The sequence below is a fragment of the Vanacampus margaritifer genome, chromosome 12 (genome assembly GCF_051991255.1).
Source record: "Vanacampus margaritifer isolate UIUO_Vmar chromosome 12, RoL_Vmar_1.0, whole genome shotgun sequence".
Lineage (NCBI taxonomy): Eukaryota > Metazoa > Chordata > Actinopteri > Syngnathiformes > Syngnathidae > Vanacampus > Vanacampus margaritifer.
The window spans coordinates 12,898,836-12,918,932 of record NC_135443.1 but is presented as its reverse complement, the minus strand read 5'-3'; the positions used below and the strand labels follow the sequence as shown (position 1 = coordinate 12,918,932).

Sequence of the window (20,097 nt, the reverse complement as noted above, 5' to 3'; positions counted from 1 at the left end):
ATAGAAACGGGCATAAGTCGCATGTTTGTTTTGCGCATTTATCATTATTTTAAACAGTGGCTTTTGCTAGCGTTTAAGTGGCGACTCCAACCAATTACAAATTTTTCTAGAGGAAAATAACATACGGTTGAAATTCAAATTAAAAAAAAGAAAAGATGATTATCTAATAATGAAAAACGGTTGTGCATTATTTTGGAAAGCATGATTTTAAAATGCTTTCAACGACTATTTAAGCAGTTGGTAAGTGAAAATAACAGTTTTAAACCTTGATTGAAAAGCAGTTACACTTCATATTTTTTTATTCTGCTGACAATGGTCAACACAAATTTGGTTTAGGATATTTTGATATCGAATCCGAAAATGACAGTTGTCTTTATGAATTGCCTCCAGTTTTTGATACATTCAAAGTTTTTAACAAAAGTGCTTAAAAATATGCAAATTTTGACATTGGTTTTCTCTTTATGCTACAACATGGAGACTGTATCTGTCTTTTCAAGCATGTCCATGCCATGAAAAACGCCTTCTATATGCAAATCATGTTTTTCATGTGAAAATTAGTCAACATTTCAGAAAAGTTGGCAATTTCAGCAGTAAACAACAAGCTTGTTTATTCAAGAACAAATGACAAGAAAATAATGGATTAACTGTCAAAAATATTATTATTATTATTACTACATGCGTGCGTATTATACATAGGATTTTACGGTAATTGTTTCGGGTTCAACTTTGCTTTATTAAGGATAACTACAAATGCATTCATTTTAGCTTCGAGTAAAACATCTGCTACCGCTGATTACTCTGTAAAATAATAACAAAAGACTGTAGTGCTCACTTGACAGTAAGCTAACGCACCACAAGCTTGTCCAACATTATTGTTATCCAGCTGGAACCGCACCGTGCATTGGCTGACACAAGGACTTTTGGCTGAGCAGTAGTGCACTGTTACATTGCTCTGCAGAGATCCAGCAGAAATGTCACAGCCACTGATGCACAAGTCATTAACCCCCACTTATAGCAAGCCAGCATCTTGAGGGAGTGATGTGGCAGTCAGGGAAACGGGAGGGGAGTGCGTGTATGGGGGTGGGGGGGGGGGCTCACAATGGTTCAGAGCTCGAGCCAGAGGGTTGATTTCCACTGATTGTGTACCTTGCACGCTCAGACAGCATTTTGAGAAGGAGTGCTAACAAGCTTTCAGCTCCTCTGAAAGAAGAAAGAGTGAGTGGAAGAGGGGGGGAAAAAGAGGCGGAGTTAGAAGCGCCATTACAAATAGCGACTAGTGTTAGAGCAGGTCTAGAGAAACTTCGTTATGTTAGAACAATATCTGAAAAAATATTACACCATTTATCATGAGACAGGCTTATGTAAGGTAAAATAAATAATAAACAACCCAATGGGGAGGATAACCGAATTAGGGGGCTTTTTCATAAGTCTGCGGAAGATGACTTCAGCGCATGTGATCAATCACAAAGCTGTTAAAGACCAAATTTTGCACAGTAAATGAAATTATTTAAAGGCTGGAGCAAAGTTTTGCCCTGGAAAGTCCTACTTTTTTTTTTTGAAAGAAGCCCCAAAGCCACTTCATAATTGATCTCCCTTTTTCTGCATTTCCCATGACTATTCTGTATATGCCATCCCACAGCAGCGTGTAGATCTCGCCTTGGCATCCACACGAGATCCGCTACAGGCTCAGGCTGGCAGTCCACAGGGATCCCGCCTTCTCGGAAACGATCAATAACCACAAGTGACATGTGCCAAGCGTATTAAGTCGGCGGCTTCATTGAGCGTATTTATTCTGTAGCTGCCTGCCTCAATCAGGCTGACTTTATGCACACTGGGAGGCCACTACACAGAGGGGGGTGCTTGTATTGCAATTGGTCTGGCAGATACGGCACATAATCGTCATTAGTCGTAAAAGTCAACTGTAACCAATTATTCTCATGCAAGATCACAGTTCTTTCTCCATCTTGTGCACAAGCACACACTCACCCACACTCTGACATGTTGCGAGGTTCCTCATTGCTGTGACTGTGAGCATCATCATCATTATCAGTTGTCTGGACTGGGAGATTGCCATCTGGCTGTGCGCGTGTCTGTCCGCAAGCCTCTGAGCTGGGATCCAGGCCACAATCGGGCCCGGGCTCGGGTTCGGGCTCTGCGCCCGAGCTGCTGGTCTGAGGGATGGTGTACACCTTGGTGGAGTCGGCGGACATGCAATATCTGGCACCACGCGCCAATGGACTGCCAGAGTGATGTGAGCCACTGATCAAGAAGCAAAACAAACGAAAGCAAATAATGCAACTCAAAAGTTGACCATGCATGAATTGATTAACCCTATAAAGCCAAACGGATCACATTAAATACAAGGCATTTTGAGCCCTCTATTTCGTTTCCCCCCGTATTAAAACCCTGACGTATATTATCTGCCACATGCATTACATGGGTAATCCATTAGAGGGCAGTATCACCCATCTGATGGCTTTTCCAGCGACCTTGCAAGATCGCCCCGATTGAGAAAGGAGAGACACTTATACTTATTCGCTCGTAAAAAATATTTCTATCCATTTCCGTTTTGCATCAAATAACATTAGAATATAGCTAAGTTTCCTCGTTATTCACAAATCTGTTTAAAACAGTGGGTAAAAGAGCTTTTTGCAACATGGCCCTGGTTGATCTCTTATACGCTGCTGCCACCTGCTGGCCGTTTTTGTAATAACTACCATTGCTTCAAAGCACTCTCTTCTAAATACGTCTTTGGGAGCATGGCCCTATTTAAAATAGAACATATTTATACGTTTTTGGGTTTGAATGAGTTAATAGTGGGAAATGTTCTTTCTGATTTTTGGAAATACTAGTATGCTTGATATGTCTGTTTATTATTATACTTTTGACAGTTATGAATCTACGAATTTAAAGCATTGTGACCGGATGTATCAAATGTGACAAATCAAGTCATATGTAGAAGTTGAATTTTCAAATGTTTTGTTTGTTTGCTCAAAAGGACCAACAAATACTCTATTTACAAATAATCTGAATTTCCTCTCATATATTTCACGGTTCAGGCTTTATAGGGTTAAAAGCAGGCAAAAAATATGCAGGCGTAAATAAATATGGCATGACAGAATGACACTTCCACTTGAGAGGAAACAAACTATAAGGCAATATTATGACCAATGATTTAAAACAAATTAAAATAAATGTCTACTGTCATAATCACCATCTGTGACATATTTTCTTCTAAAGAGACGATACAAATAATATGACGAGTGGACTATGACTAACGTCAACTTCAAACTTCAAGTTGGCATTAGCTGGTGGTCGTCTCTAATTGCATATTCATGACCATCTGGGCCCCACCCCTGCTGCTGCGCTGTTGGTTCGAATGGTCAAAATCAATTACATGAAAAAGATGGAAAGCATTAGGATGGTAATGATGCGGTGATGGTACGGACAAGTTCCTTATGCTAAATGCTATTCTGGATAGAAGATTTGTGATACTTCCCACAAACGATTCATTTGAGCAAATGAGGCAAACATGAGACTTGAATTGCATTTCATAGCGACTGTGACCAGTGGGTGCTAGACAAGTCTACTTCACACCCCCTCCTCTTCCTCAGATGGGCAGCAGTCTGGTGAGGGGCACTTGGAACAGGAATGTGATGAAGCCCTCCACCATGTTTCTCCAACCCCGACAACAATCCTCAACACAGCTGGTTGAGTCAGACTGAGAGTTATGGGTGGCGATGTACTACACTTGTGAACGGAACACGGGATTGTGCGGCCAACCGTATAATGAGGAATCCGTTGTTGCGTTTTATCTCAGTGGTCAAATCAATAACACGAAAGACGAGAAATAAACCACAAAACAGAATCAAGTCATGGCACAGAGAAAAAGAAAAAAAAATCAACCTTGGAGTTGTTTATCCACTTTTGTTCCTGGGCTTCCTAAAATTAATTTGAGGCTAATGAATAAGTGTTAAATAAACCCGTCTATGTTGTAGGACTGGCCAAGCAGTGCAGATAACACAAGCAACATGATGTTGCATCATCCAAATCCACAGATGGTTGGTTTTGTTTGGAACAGGGTCATATTTTGCATGCTCATTGCAGCACCGGCGTTCTCAACATTGGCAAAAATTGAATGTCACCTTCTATTTTGACAAAAAAATATACTGTAACTGTTTTTATTAAATGGGTGAACAGGAATCAAAAGGCTGGTTGTGCTTTTCTTCACTGGACGATTTCCAGTGGGAAACATTGTGGTTGTCTGCAACCATGCCATTTTCAAGTTATTTATGTACAAGTAAGGGGTTATTTAATGTTCAGTATAACGACAACATTGTGCCTCTTTATAGTGTCGGAACCTGAATCAGAAAGTTTATGTTACACTTTTCTGGCATATCATTAGGGGTGTGGGCAACAACTCAATATCAATATGTAATGTGTTCGATAGAAAAATATCAGGAAGCAAACCCCGACCCCAGAATTCTGTTGGATTTTTTTTATTTTTAAAATTGATGATTACTGATATCGACTAGTGGGGGGCATTAAAACAAAAAACGGTCCGATGCCATTTACCGATACTAGCATAATTTGAACGCAGTGCACACTCACTGATGTGTGATCACAGGTGACGCATTTCCTGTTTCACAAAGGTTTTTAAGCAGTGCCTGACCAAGATAGCAATGATGTTACACTCAAGTAAGTATGATATTCTTTAGAATAAACAAACAAATAAAAAAAACATGTTTTTTTCAAATTGCGTGGTATAAGGTACGGTATTGACATCGGCTGATACGGCACATATCGGAATCGGTATTGGAAGCCAAAAAGTGTTATCAGAACATTAACTCATTCACTGCCATTGACAGCTATAGACGTCAAAAATTCATTGTAACTATTTTTATTAGTTGAACATTTTTTTTTCCATTTTTGTTAACAAGTGTATGAAAACCTATATATTTTTGGTACATTTGGAACAGATATACAATTTGTGATTAATTGTGAGTTAACTAGTGAAGTCATGCGATTAATTATAATTAAAAATGTTAATCGTCAGATGCCCCTAATTTTTAATAAACTTTTCTTAAACAAAAAAAAATATATATATATTTTTTTAATAATGTATTTTTTTAAGAAAAAAATATTTAAAAAATAGGGGCGTCGGGCAATTATTATTTTTTAAACGTAATTAATTGCATGACACTAGTTAACTCCAGATTAATCACAAATTTTAGATCTGTTCTAATACAAAAAAAATTCTAGGTTTTTATACTTTTGTTAACAAAAGTGGAAAACGTTAAACTAGAAATAGTTCTAATCAATTTTTGACATCTATAGACGTAAATGGCAGTGAATGAGTTAATATCGACTGATAGGAAATACTTATAACATGGTACACTATTTAGCTATATTGCCAATTACTCACAGTTCCTGTAACATCGAACAACACCATTGAAATCACTCACATTTGGATCTTTAATGATATTTTGCTTCCATATATGAAGCTGTTCTGCTGCTTTAAAAACATTTTTTTTTTAAATCTGGTTACTGCGAATGGTGTCTTGCATGTGATTCCCATTCTTGTTAATTCAACGACATTTTCTTCACCTGCATTGAGGCTTTTTTTTTTTTGTCAAGGATTTACGATGCATATTTACAGAACTCTGATTTTGCTGGCATCCCTTCTGATGATACTCAAATTCAAAACCAGTTGAATGCATCAATTTAAATGGCAACACTTTCAGCTCATTTTAAAGTGTGGCAAAAGTACACTTGACGGTTGTATTCAATTATTACAAGCGAGTGAAAAGCCACCAATTGAGAAGTCGGTATACATGAGAGTAAGCAAAAATGCTTTTGCAAAGTGTACATTTATGTTTTTTCTTTCAACGTCCATAGTACAGACATGCATATCATTACTTGCATTCAAAAATAATAATCATAAGCGTATGTGTGATACCTGGAATGTGACGAGATCTCGCTCAGGTCTCCGATGCTTCCCTCTGTCACGTTACTGGCCATCAAGGCCGAAGCGTAACCGTGCGTCATGTACGGTTTTCCGTGATCCTCTTCGGACGCCCCGTCTTCGTGGTGCTCTGACACCCACGGGTTCCCCTGCTCGCCCGCCCTGCTCTGCATCAGCACCCGAGCCCCCGCAAGCACGCAGGGATTGGTGTCGATGCCGCTGTCCGTGGAGGCCCCTTTGATGTAAGTGAGACCCAACATCTCCGGGTCCATCAAGTCTCCTGAGCCAAAGTGCTTATCGTCGCTGTTGCTGGAGGCGTTGCTTGACAGTGTGTTGCTACTTGAGTGGCTCGAGTTCTTATCGCCCATCTAGGACAGCAAGAGAATCACAAATGTATACGGCGCATCGGGCAAGGGCAAAGCGTTTTTACGGGTGTTTTAACATGTACTGCAAGCACCAAATATTTGACTTTTATTTTTATTTTACTTTAGCAAATATTTTTGTTTTCACCATAAGTAGTCCTAGTCGGGGTGTATAATGTTGGAACTTAATAAAGTACTGTGGCTTAAACTTAAACACGACTCAGCTTAAATCAGTCATATCATTTATTTATTTGACTAGGACAAGAGGCTAAATTAATTCTTGATTCTTTAAAATGAGAACATGGCCCATTATATTTTCTTCAATTTGCTTCTTAACTCATTCACTGCCATTGACGGTTATAGACGTTAAATATTCATTTGAACTATTTTTATTGGTTTAACATTTTTTTCCACTTATGTTAACAAGAGTATGAAAACCTAGATTTTTTTTTATTGTACATTTAGAACAGATATAAAATTTGTGATTAATCGTGGGTTGACTCGTGAAGTCATGCAATTAATTACGATTAAAAAATGTAATTGCTAATTTTTACTAACTTTTTCTTCTTCTTTTTTAAAATCACGTCAGGCGATTACAATTTTTAATTGTAATTAATCACATGACATGAAATTTTATATCTATTTTAAATTTACAATAAAAAAAATCAAGGTTTTCATACTCTTGTTAACAAAAGTGGAAAAAATGTTAAACTAATAGAAATAGTTCAAATGAATTTTTGACATCAATAGCCGTCAATGGCAGTGAATGAGTTAAAGACTTCAAAGTTTTTTTTTTAACACGATGGCGAACACTTTGGGGCTTATTATCTCTCTCTCTCTCTCTAAAACTGAAAATCAAAAAACACAGGTCATCCTAGATTTGAACTTTTACCCTGGATAGCTTGTTCGGGGAGTCTTTGCTTCCTTCTCGCTGCTTCAGAGGGTTCAGGATCTTAGTGGAGGGTATGTGCCACTTGGCCTCTGCAGATCAGAGAAAAAATAAAAAGTAGGCATAATTATCAAATGTCTAGACAACTTGCTTTAATGGTGGGCTCCAGCACTCACCTGCCGACCTGGTCCTCTCCAGAGTGGGCTCTCTTTCTCTGTGGATGTCCCCATCGCCCCCTTGGATGTCTCCTGCATGTTCATGAAGGATAGGCGAGGGACATCTGCAGGGAGAAACACGAGGGAGGAGGTGGTGAGCATTGTGTTCCACAAGGAGAAAGGATTCAATAGATTTTCCGTAGACGTAACACAATTAGCGTGCAATCAGTGAGAGCCGAAACACTTCAGCTCAGTACGCAGAAGCAAACAAAGGACCTTTTAGATGACTCAGCATTACAGGAACTATCTTGCTCTTGAGAAAAAGAGGAGCCAACAGGGTTTATAATTAAAGCTATTAGAGCTAATAGGGGTTCCGTCTTCTGCGCTGCGGTCATGCTGCCTTGTGATTTCTCCCGGCAACCCTAGCTGGAGATCAATGGACCAGTCAATGTGTCTTGTTCTGTTCTGCATGGTGTCAGCTCTGACGGACCACGGCTATCCGGATCCCTGCAAATTTCGTGCTCGTTTGAGGCTGCTGACAGGGAAGGCAGCAGCATGGAGCCAAAAGCTTTGTGTCATGGTCTGTAAACTCTTAGAGAAGCATATTGGTCTCTGGTGCGTTCTGCTCACGTGCCAGTGTCAGCTTGAAAACTGGTAGGTCCGCATATTGAGCATGACATGACATTTTCCGACACACTATGATAAAAGAGAAGTCAAAACAAAATCTCAACCTATTGGTCTCTCCGGGTTTGACTGGAAGAATAATTCATGTCTTTTATTTAATTCACTTCCAAAGTAGATGTTTTGAGTGCCCTCTTTTAAGTCATGCAGGACAGGTTGCAGTTAGCAATTCTTTATAATGTTTTTTTCATTTAATTTCAGTGTTCTGAGAACAGACGTGGGAACCAGTCTGGTGTGAAAAAAAAAAAGGGGTTTCCAAGTGAGCTGACTTTCAGAGAATGGATATTGATCTTTCAGGTAGACATTCTCTGTGAATGAAAAGTTTTCAGCCTGATGTAATGCTCTTCTAACGTTTCCAATGGTATCTCATTTGTTCAATGTAATTTTAACCAACTAAAAGTCCACTCTGTTTAATTGGCACGAGCCAACAAAGGAATAACCGTCGTTTCAGATAAAACACCTGATGAAACTGCGCTTCAAATCGGACTGGTCTCTCTTAAAAACACAAACAATTTTGTAAAAAGTAATTAATTAATTAATTAGTTAAATAAATTATTATTAACAATAATAATAATAATAATAACAATAATAATAATTATTATTATTATTGTTATTATTATTATTATTATTAATAATGCAGGAATAAAATAAATCTGCTTTGATTATGTTTAAATTCCAAATAAGTGTAGGACTGAAGTATGGGCTATGAAAAGCAGTACAAATTGCGTGGTTGCATACCCATCATATCCAGGCTGTTGGGACCAGGAGCTGCTGCTGCCACAGGGTCCTGGATCGCTGGAAGAGGACTGGTTACTGGGGGAGCTACGGTAATGCTGCTCTCCCTTGTTACAGGATGTAACCTGGGGGTTTTCCAAATCTTGCACCGTTCTGCAGAACAAAAAAGGGCTCAAATCTGAGTGTGCACATGTGACATCTAATACAAAAGTTGCATGAAAAAAAATCTGCCTATAGAGGAATAATAATTAACCATTTAGATTGGCCCGTGTGGTATTATCCATATATTTTCCGTAATACTATGCTAATTTTGGGTACAGGTTAGCTAGTCTCTCCATTTTGATTTTGGGCGAGAGACTGGTCGCCAGCCACTTGCTGGGCACACGCAGGTAAACAACCATTTACACTCCGATTCATACCATGGGCAATTTCAAATTTTCAATTAACCTGAGAAGTATGTTTTTGATATGTGGGAAGAAGTCAAGAGTTCCCATGCAGAAAAAAACTAAAATAAGCACAGGGAGACCATGTAAACTCTATACAGGAAGGTCGGTGTCAAGATTCAAACCCTGAACCTCAGAACTGTGAGGCAGACATGTTAACCACTAAGCACTGCGCTGACGAAAAGAGGTATTAATTTAATACTACAAAACAAAAACAACAACATTTGGATTAAAAAAAAACAAAAAATGACTTGGGTGAAAAATGGACTGAGCCACAACTTTATGGGTTATTTTATACAAAACAACTCCACTTTCGGGGTTATTTTATACAAAACGACCCATTTTTTTGGGAGCATCTCATGCAACACAACACATCACAGATACTTGGGTCAAATTGGATCGGTCCATTTTCGGGCCAAATTGGGTTATTTTTGACAACAGTTTTTAGAGTGTATAATTATTAATGAAGCCTGATATTTATTTAAAAAAAAAAACATTTTGTCTGCTGCATTGCAATACACCATGTATTAAAAAATGCCATTTTTGTTTATATTTCTTGCAATCATGCAATATTGTCTCCTGTTCCTCATTTCTCTCCTGCACTCCAGGACTGCGTCATTTGATGGTCGAGAGTGGAACTCTCTCTTTGTTTCTGCAGTAATTGGCCGAGCTGAGTTGTGCCGTGCCAGTGTCCTCATCACCTTCTCTTCAGTGGGGCGCAGAGAGCACGGAGTGGGAGTCATACACGGAGCAAAAGAAAGAATAGAAAATGGAGCGCTCCCACTGACAGACACTGTGATTAGGCAGAGGAGGCTGCCGTTATCCCAATACAGTCAGAACAGGCAAAACCACAAGGGGTCATTTTGACACTGCGGAAAGGTTATCATGACTGCGGGGCTTTCATTAGGATGAACAAATCACTGCTTTACATGGCTGGATGAAGATGTCCTAAAGAGGAAAAACTAGACTGACATCAAAAAGAGATGAACCAGATGCAGTGAATTCACGGGAACTAAAATGTTCCATTCATATCTATGTGATAGCCCAACATAAAAGATGAGTTAAATTTTTTCCAATCCATTTCTACACGATTACAAAATCCTATAATATAATATATAGTATAATCAACAAATTAAAAAAAAAAGTGGAGGGGCAATAAGAGTACCTGGATCCATCCGGTAACTTCCTATCAAAGGACGTGCTTCGTGGGATAACGGCTTGATGCTGCTGCAGGATCTGCTGACACTGGAGGCGATCCGGACCCTGAGTGGGCGACCCTCTGGACAAAGGAGCGCCGGCCGCCGTGGGCACCCGATGCCAGGTGGTGTTCCTTCTGAATGGCGTCTTGTACTCGCAAGGTGTGCCCTCGCTGTCGACTTTGTACTCCACCATGGGGATGCGATACAGCTCAGAGCAGCCCCTGAGAAGACGTTAAGGAAAGACAGTTCAAGGGAAGCCTTCAGTCTGTGGAATACGGAAGCAACACAATGGAATTATTCATGCCAGCGGTGGAGTAAAAGCTGTTAGCAATTCATATTTTAACAATTCCATCATCCGTCTCATCAAAGGCCGTTGGAAAGTCAATATAAGAGGAATCTATTTGCTTCTGATAACCAATTAGCTAAGTGTATACAAACTTTCAGGCTTACTGCCTTTTTTTTTCTAAGGTTAACGACACTACTCAAAAAAAAACAGTATTGGAGAGCAGTGAAATGGAACATAAACATTATGCTAAACGATGTTAAAAGGCTCTGTGGAGTTGAGGCTTAAACTCAAGACTTGATTACTAATAATATGGAACATCAAAGCCTTATTAACATGTAAATGAGTGCATATTTAATGTGAGGAAAATCTACAATAAAGTCGGAGATAATATGCAAAATAATAATTCATTTCACATCTATAAATGATTTAACAATAACATTATTTTCTGCAATACTGTTACTGCTGTTATAGAATTACAAAGCTACACTAATTGCAATGATTAACTCATTCACTGCCATAGACGTCAAAAATTAATTTGAACTATTTCTATTAGTTGAACATTTTTTTTCCACTTTTGTTAACAAGAGTGTGAAACCTCAATTTTTTTAATTGTATATTCAGAACAGATATAACATTTGTGATTAATCGCGAGTTAACTAGTGAAGTCATGCGATTAATAACAATTAAAAAAAATAATACTTTTTTTTATAGTGTGGATGGACGTATGATACGAGCATACGTGTGATGGAGATTTGAGGGGTTTCGTGTAAATGACCCACTTAAAACTCATTCACTGCAATTGATGGTTATAGAGGTCAAAAATTCATTTGAACAATTTTTATCAGTTTTACACTTTTTTCAGTAGTATGAAAACAATTTTTTTTTAAATTGTAATTAATCACAACTTCAATAATTAACTCACGATTAATCACAAATATGATATCTGTTCTAAATGTACAATGCATTTTTTTTTTTTTAGGTTTTCATACTCGTGGAAAAAATGTAAAACTAATAAAAATTGTTCAAATGAATTTTTGACCTCTATAGCCATCAATGGCAGTGAATGAGTTTTAAGTGGGTCATTTACACTTTCCCTACGAAACCCCTCAAATCTCCATCACACGTGTGCTCGTATCATACGTCCATCCACACTCAGCCTCTTACAATAAAGCTGACTATCTAAGGGGGCTTTTTCTATGGTCATCTTATTGGTAATAACAGTCAAGATCACTGAAGCAGACAGACCTAGGATGCCGTTTCATGCACCGTTAATGATGGAGCGTGAGCTATGTCTATATTTGTGGGAAGGGGATTACAGCGTGATGGGTCCAGGGTTAAACATGATGGATGTTGTGCAAGCTCTCCACAAGCATCTCAAGCATGACCCTTATGATTGCACTTGCCTACCCCTCCAAAGTCTATTTTCCAGAATCCACTGAGGGGAGAATTCTATGTATACATTGATGTGGTCACAAGTCCAAACAAAGAGGCTTGAGGAGGGCGCATCGACTGATTGTGAAGAGGACAAGTAATCCATGTAAGTGAGACGCTTTCATTAACCTGGGCCGTGACAGACATCTGAGTAAAATCATCCTCCACTTCACACCCATATGGCCAACGTCAACGTCACATCATGGTGATGTATGTACTGCCAATGGTACACGCGTAACATCCTCCAGATCTTAAGATCTGAATAATTGATTGACTTCATGTGCGGTATGTAGCATGAAAAATTGCGTATGGAACTGTAAATAATAAGTGGCGCATGCAGAATTTCACACTTCATGGAGATGGGGACTGGTAGTCTTGTGGTTCACATCTCTAGACCTGGCTTAAAGGGGAAGTCATTCAACCCCCACAAAGTTATTGACAATAGGTTCTATGCATCCAAACTAAATACGGTATTTTGGTTAATATTGCGTTGGCGGGATATGATTTAAGCGGCAAAAATCGCACAATTTCTATCAATGTCAGAAGGCGGCCATTTTGCCACTTCCTGTCGAGTGAAAATGACAATTACAGTTGCTCAGGTCTCAGGTAACAACCAATCACAGCTTAACTTTAGAAAACAGGTGAGCTGTGATTGGTCATTGCCTGAGCCCTGAGCAACTGTGATGTCATTTTCAGTCGACAGCAAGTGGCAAAATCGCTAGTCATTTAAAAAAACAAATGTAATATTAATCAGTCATGTTAAGATCATTGAGGGTCACATATAACATATTATTGCCAAGAAATGTTTCAAGGGGAAGTCAAACTTTTTTAATTTTTTTTTATAATATGTTCTATGCAGCCCCACTAGTCTAAATATGGCATTCTGGTTAATATTGAGAATTGGAGTGCAGCAAAATCCAGCAGGTTTGATCAATATCAGAAGGCGGACATTTTGTCACTTGTTGTCGACTGAGGATGACATCACCCGTTTTCTGAAGCTGAGCTGTGATTGCTTGTTACCTGAGACCTGAGCAACATTGATGTCATCTTCAGTCGACAGCAAGTGGTAAAATGGCCGCCTCCTGAGCTGGATTAAAAATGGCTGGATTTTGCTGCGTAATTTATATTCCAAAATGTAATATTAATCAGAATGTCATGTTTAGACTAGTGAGATCACATATAACATATTATTGTCAAGAAATGTTTTACGGTTGACTTGCCCTTTAATACTAATGGCGATCACCGTGCTGCCTTAAATATGTTGATATCTGAGCTCTGGATAATTGATATCAAACACGATGAATGGAAATGGATGAAACATTTGTTTCTCGGATGTATTATTCCAAACTTATTGAAATCTGTTATTATGATGCTGTTTTAATGGCGGTGGCTGGTGGGTTCGGTTCAGCGGCAGGAACATGAATGGAGGAAGTGGCGGGAATGAAAAAAAAACATGTTAAATCCTCAACAATGTTACACTTCTTTCTCCAGGACTTCGAACCCACTCATTACCCGTGATGAACTGTGTGTACATGGTAATGCCAGGTTGCCACAGACAATCACTTTGTCAAAGGCTAAACGTGGTTAACAGCTCGTCAACAGGAAAGGTCTCAGTTTTTTTTTTCTTGCTGTGCTTTTTTACACAAGAATGATTAAGAAGTGACAAGGTATGATCTAATGTTACAGCTGAGCTGAGTGCCTGCCAGGCAGACTGTTGAAAATAACCATCAGCCTGGACCAGGGTTTCTTGCTTTGAAATGTATAGGGGGGGGGGGGGGGGGGCTCTGTCTTTCTGTGTATAAATCATGGCAAAACAGCAGGAAACCAGCACTAAACCTGAGCTTTAGCACGGTGTTGGAAAAACAGACTGGTAGACACATCATCCAATTGAAAGGAGGAGAACTGGTGCGGAATGAAACGTCTTGATCTCCACCAGCTAATGCAGCTTTAATTAAAGGCCTATATGCTTACATTTGACCACAATGGCCTACATAAGATGAAAAAACGCCAAATCACATTGTCATGTTTTTCTTTGGAGGAACTTATTTGACACAGTTTCAACCATTTTAAGCGACGTTGGCCAAAACAACATTAGTGCTCACTAGGCCAGTTGGGAGGCAATCAGCTTTTGGCGCTTAACCAAATAGAATAGATGAGTGTGACAACAGGACCTTGGACCTCAGTCAGAGAGCCGTCACTTCAATGACATGGCCAGGGATTGAAAGACATGCTAATCCATTCCCACAGTCCGTGTCACAGCAAAAGAGCCAGAGAGGCTACGACCTCCACCAGCCCTTTGTAGAGCATCATTGTCCTGAGGTTCATTAAGAAGGTGTGCTCCAAAGTGAATGAGTTTGCAAAAAAAAAGTCTCTCAAGGATTTCTTTGCCGAGTGATTTGAAGGAAAGAAGGCCTCCTGTATAGAAAGTGAAGGGATTAAGTGGAGCAATTTGTGAATGTTTTTGTTTAGCAGCGTTTTCTTTCACACAGCGTCATCATGGGAAGTGAGAAATCCGGCTTAACTCGAGTCCAGATCAAAATCCACCATGACGCGTCTGATGGCACTTCAAAGTAAAGGTCACAAGTGGCCATCTAAATGTCATATGTAATACTTGTTATCAGCAGGGGGTCTGGAGCAGGTTGGGTGCCCTTTAATTTGAGATAAACATTAAATCCGGGGGTCACAAGAATTTAGAAAATAATAGAACAAAATGTTTGTGTATTTTTCATTTGTATGTTGTTGTCATTATGCATTTAAGTCCACATAAAACACATTCATATACATAAAAAACATATATCAAAACACTCTCTAAAGAGACATTTCCATAGAGCTAATCTTTTTCATCTTCGAAACTCTTTAGCTCAATGATGGACAAGACTCTGGCACTGCTGCACTGCCTAAAACCACATCCTGCCCCCAGTGGAAAAATACAGTCGGAACCATATCCGCAGTTATACCGGTTTTAAAACATACACATCTTAAAATAATAATAAAAAATCAAGAAGCTATATAAATGATGGAAGTAGTGTCATAAGGGGTGTATGAAGCCGGGTATATTGTCTCGAGGGCATGAGACTCCAGTCCATTGTTATGCGTGGCCCCATCCTTCGGGCCACGGGGGACTGACGGGGCCCTTCAACCCTCAGCTGAATTCCTTTCTTTTGAGATCATTGTGGAGAAAGCAGAGCACTCATTGTTGACTGCAACACTTGAGCAACTTAAAAATGCAGCCAGCGCCCCCCCACCAAAAAAAAAAAGTTGACAGACCTCACAATTCTTCACCTGACCTTTCGCGTCCTCATTTGATCGAGCCTTGGGAGAATATTCACAAGATCTTGAGATGGATGCTTTTTGGTTCTCATGAGACAGCGACAATTTGTGTGTTTGGCAAGCGGGGGACGTTTCCCACAGTAAAGCTCCGTAGAACAGGCCAGCATGTTCTTCTATGGTAATATCCTCTAATCTGCCAAATGGATCTGTTTGCAAACGACACGTCCGGATCAAATACAGCTCCGTATGGTAACGTGTCACCTTGTAGGCATGGAGAATAATTTCCTTCTGACTTTTAGGACCCAATGCCCGACTTGAGCCATCTATCATAGGCAAAAAAAATCATGCTTGAAATGCTGTTGATCACTACTAGTCCTCCAATCAAGCTGGGTATCTGAAACGGGCACAGTGACCAAGCCAAGAGTTTTAGTCACCAATGTAACCACAGTTTTCAGAGGCCGGACCAGTTTTTGTAAACAGTAAACTGTAAGGCATTGCGGTACTATCCGTCCCGATCTGCAGCATCAATCCATTAAGTGAGTTTGTGATAACTTATATTGCAATGCAGCTCCTGCACCACCGGCTGCTTACAAGGAGCCTGTCATATCTTAATCTGCAGATAGGTGGCAGCACTGCGCCACCGCAGTTTAGAGGCAACTCAAAAAAAAAACACAAACTAAATGTACCGTAGCCTACTAGCCTACAAGCTAATATGCCTTGGGCTGCAGCAACCAAACGCGAACGCCGCCGCCGTTGCCGGGCAAACATCTGTCTTTCTGCCAGAAATGTTTAAGGCCACAAGTGTATAGAAGTGCAGGCTTGCAGCTCAACTGTCGGCTGGAGCGCTCCACAACAGCACCCGAACGAAGCGCGCGCCCTCGAAAAGTCGGACTTTTGAAATAATTCAGCACGCCAGTCAGAATAGTCTGTGCAGAGAATGGCTGGACATTGGAGCACCGGAACAGGGGAGCTCCAGCGAGGAGGCTCTCCAGCTTGGTGTGGACCATCGTGAGGGGAAGCGGTTCAGAAAATGGATAAATGACTACTAGACGTTTAAAAAGTAAGTCCTAACTTTAAAAGATTAAATGTAATCTATAAAAACCTACGAACAATTCAGTTGAAAAAAAGCCTCTCGGAAAGCATTGATTGCGTTCATTCATATCTTGGGGATTTATTATAGAAAGAAACATGTGGGCTGCTCTTTTTCTTATTTTTTTTCTTTTAAATCAGATGTGGAGAAGCTAATCGTTTGATGTTTGGTCAAAGTGGGCATAAAGTGCAGATGGCCATGATGGTAATGTTGGTCCGGATTGAGATACTTTTTTTGGAAATTCTCAGCAATATATGTACAATATGTGTAATGATTTTGAATGGAAAACTTTTGTCTGATCCCCACTTTTACTGATATTATTTACGGATTTACCAAAACAGATGGCTGACATTGATAATGCATGATAATAGTTTTCCTGATTTAAAAAAAAAAAAACGAAAAAAAAAACATGAGTGAGTGAAATATGGGCCACCCCAGCCGGATGATCCCTTTTTTTTTTTTAAATACACATGTTGAGGTTGATACTAGCCCCAAAAAAGGCCCAAAATAGAACAAAACAAAAAAATGATCGCAATACGTATCGGATCGCCACAAAAGTATCGGGATCATCCCAGCCCAAGTAAACTGCTTTTTATATAGCGCTTCATCTACACCATATGGTGCCCAAAGCACTTTACAATTAAAGCCTCACATTCACCCATTCACACACACATTCATACACCAGTGGTCGGCTACTGCCATGCAAGGCGCCGCTGGATCCACTGGGAGCAAATCGGGGTTCAATGTCTTGCTCCAGGACACTTCGACATGGTCACTACGGGTGAGGATCGAACGTCGCAGATGGGAGAAGACCACTCTACCATGGAGCCATGCCACCCCTAGTTTTTGTAGGATGATTTGCACACTTTCAGTTTTCCTGAATTGCGATTATGACTGTGTCATCGTTTATGATCACTGATCTTGGTAAGAGGATTAGACCGCAGTTCAGCCAGAGAGGCTGCCGAGTTGGATTCACAGAGGAGGAATATTAGGCTGCCATCTGGAGAAACAAATATGCTGCTGCTCTGTTGCCAGATGAGAAAACTAAAGTTGAAATCAAGCTAACATAAATAATGTTGCTTTTCCTCAAGCGTCCTCATTAGTGCTGTCACTATCAAATATTTTTTTGAATCGATTAATCTATTGATTATTCAATCGATTAATCGACTAATCAGATTCATTTTAATTTAGCATTAACTGTTTGTAGGAAGGGGGTGGGGGTGATGTTTTAGGCTACCACCGGTTCGGTCAAAGTAAAAAATGTATTTTTTTAATTTGCAAATGTCTTATTTTGATTAAACACAGAAGATATTCAGTCTTCGTTCATGAAGGACTACAGAAATCAATAAACAATTACTGTTGATATGCTGCAATCAGAAGATTCGGACAATGGCTCCAAACGATTATTTGATTATTAAAATAATAGTAATAGTAGATTAATTTGTTGTAATTAAATTAATCAATTATTTTTAACAGCTGTAGTCCTCATATCACTAATTCCTGGACAGCTTTTTATCTTCATACCCTTATTCTTTATTCCTAAGAATGAGCTGTAAATGGCAACAAACCACGAGTAAGTGTAAGATTACAGAAAAGTATGAATATGTGGTAACCTGCAACATCTACAAAACACAAACGATAATCTGAGTGTCAAAATAGGGAGATGAAGCAATTTACAAATTTTGGGTCACTGCATAAAATATTTCTTAAATAGTGTTATATATTTGAGTTATAGGGAGGAACTTTATTTGGTCTCGATTTAAATGAGATACAAAATCTGGCATAGTGGTGATCTCATGGCACTGACGGTCTCTCACAGAGAAAAGGCGATTTCACACAGTCCATTTATCCTCATCACAGTATCGGAAATATGTTCCTCTTTTTTGACTTCAGGGGAAATGGTGTCTCGCCATGGGTGAATGTTCCCAAAAAGCCAGCCCCTCCTACTCTAATTGCTGAAGAGAAGAATGGGGGAGGACAGAAATAAAAGCAATCTACAAAAGTGAACCATAGCGGAAAGACTTGAGCCATTAATCTAAATGTTCTTCCAGTTATTATCCGCCCTGAAATGCTGATTGTGTGTAGCACAGGTACATCAACAAACGGAGAGAATCAATGGGGAAGCAGCTGTCGACATCAAGCACAAAAAAAAACTATTTTTCCTTTCATTATCTCAGATATGAGGAGAAATGTCACGCTAATACACAAACATGAGAATGTCCTCAGTGTAGCTGCACAGCAGCAAAAAAACACAAACAAAAAAAAATAAACAAAAACAGCAATGAGTGACAAATACAAATCCCTGCCACCGTTTGGCTTTAGCCCCTAGAGCTAGCTAGCTAGCTCGCGCCCTAGCAGCTAAACGAGCACCATGGGAGCTAGCTACTAACTAGCACCTGAGGCTAAAGCCAAACTGTGGCAGGGTTTTTACTTTCTGGACCTGGATTTGGCACATCTGAAGATTTCTTACCTTCGAGGGGTCCCATCTTCATATGGTTGGATGATAACCACCTTGACGGCCACGGAGGTGCGCAGTAGGTCGATCATCTGCTCGTGGGTGAGAGTAGCGACGGCTACCTTGCAGATCTCCACCAGTCGGCTGCCCTGTCTCAGGCCTGCCTTCCAAGCAAAGCCAAAGGGCTCCACGTCAGCCACGATTCCCTCAAAGTTGACGTGGAAACCCAGCTGGCCCAGGCCGTTGCGCCGTAAAGTCATCTCGGTTGTCTCACAGCCCCTGGTCGTGATCTTAAATAAGAATAAATGTCAGCCTGACAATTGTGTTCAAATTTGAGCGCAAATAAATAAAGCTTTCTGCATCTGAATATGAGAGCAATTATCTGATTGCAATGACTCCATTTAGAGAAATTGGTGTATAACATTACATTGATTTGGATTCATTTCATATTTGTATGCTATCAGTTAGGCAAACTAATTCTAGTTGTTAACACTAGTGCTTGATTGCCTTAAAACAATGCTCAGTAAACCCATTCCAGTTCAACATCATTCTAGGAGTAAAAGCTAGAGAGAGAAAAAAAGAGGTCACACATAAAAGCATGCAATCTATTTTTAGCTTGACAACATAATTTGACCAAGCTATTCGGAGGTCTCACTCCAGCGTGAGTGTTACTGGATGCTTTCCCAAAAGTGTTTTCTGTAGAAGCACTGGAGAAGAAATCACATTGCACTCAATGAGCTTTAATCACTTGCCAGATTAGTCCCGGTTCAGTTGTGGTTGACTGCCTCTATATACCTCAGAGTGGCAGCTGGCTTCAGGGACATATTAACTCAGACTTTGGCCTGTCAACACTTCACCAGATTCTCACACTAGCAGAAATCCGACCCTGCTGTGCGAGCGGAGTCCAGGCAACCGTAGTGGACCGCTACAGATCAACTGTGTCCTCTTCAGTGAGACACAGAATTAGTTTGGTATGATGTGGATTTACTAGTTTGTTGATCACTTTATTTCCCTAGTGGCTAATAGACAAACACAGTCTAGTGCTTAAATGGATATGAACGAGGGCTTTATGGAACATAAAACAAAGAGAACAAATATTTGCAAACTAAAATGTCCACACAAAAAACATTGATGGC

At 39.8% G+C, this 20,097-nt stretch overlaps 1 protein-coding gene across 5 annotated transcripts in view; it reads right to left on the bottom strand.

Annotated features, from left to right (window-relative positions):
• Positions 1 to 20,097, bottom strand: part of LOC144061452 (signal-induced proliferation-associated 1-like protein 2) — a 99,898-nt gene that overhangs the window by 17,229 nt on the left and 62,572 nt on the right. For 3 of the 5 annotated variants that reach the window (XM_077581939.1, XM_077581942.1, XM_077581940.1), the window contains exons 9-16: positions 18,977 to 19,251; positions 10,396 to 10,650; positions 8,791 to 8,940; positions 7,393 to 7,496; positions 7,220 to 7,308; positions 5,960 to 6,333; positions 1,987 to 2,259; positions 1,147 to 1,200 (exon numbers count right to left, since the gene is read on the bottom strand). In XM_077581939.1, coding sequence (XP_077438065.1) covers positions 1,147 to 1,200; positions 1,987 to 2,259; positions 5,960 to 6,333; positions 7,220 to 7,308; positions 7,393 to 7,496; positions 8,791 to 8,940; positions 10,396 to 10,650; positions 18,977 to 19,251 — 1,574 coding nt within the window. The remainder of the gene's footprint in view (positions 1 to 1,146; positions 1,201 to 1,986; positions 2,260 to 5,959; positions 6,334 to 7,219; positions 7,309 to 7,392; positions 7,497 to 8,790; positions 8,941 to 10,395; positions 10,651 to 18,976; positions 19,252 to 20,097) is intronic. The other 2 variants (XM_077581941.1, XM_077581943.1) reach the window with 2 other exon arrangements.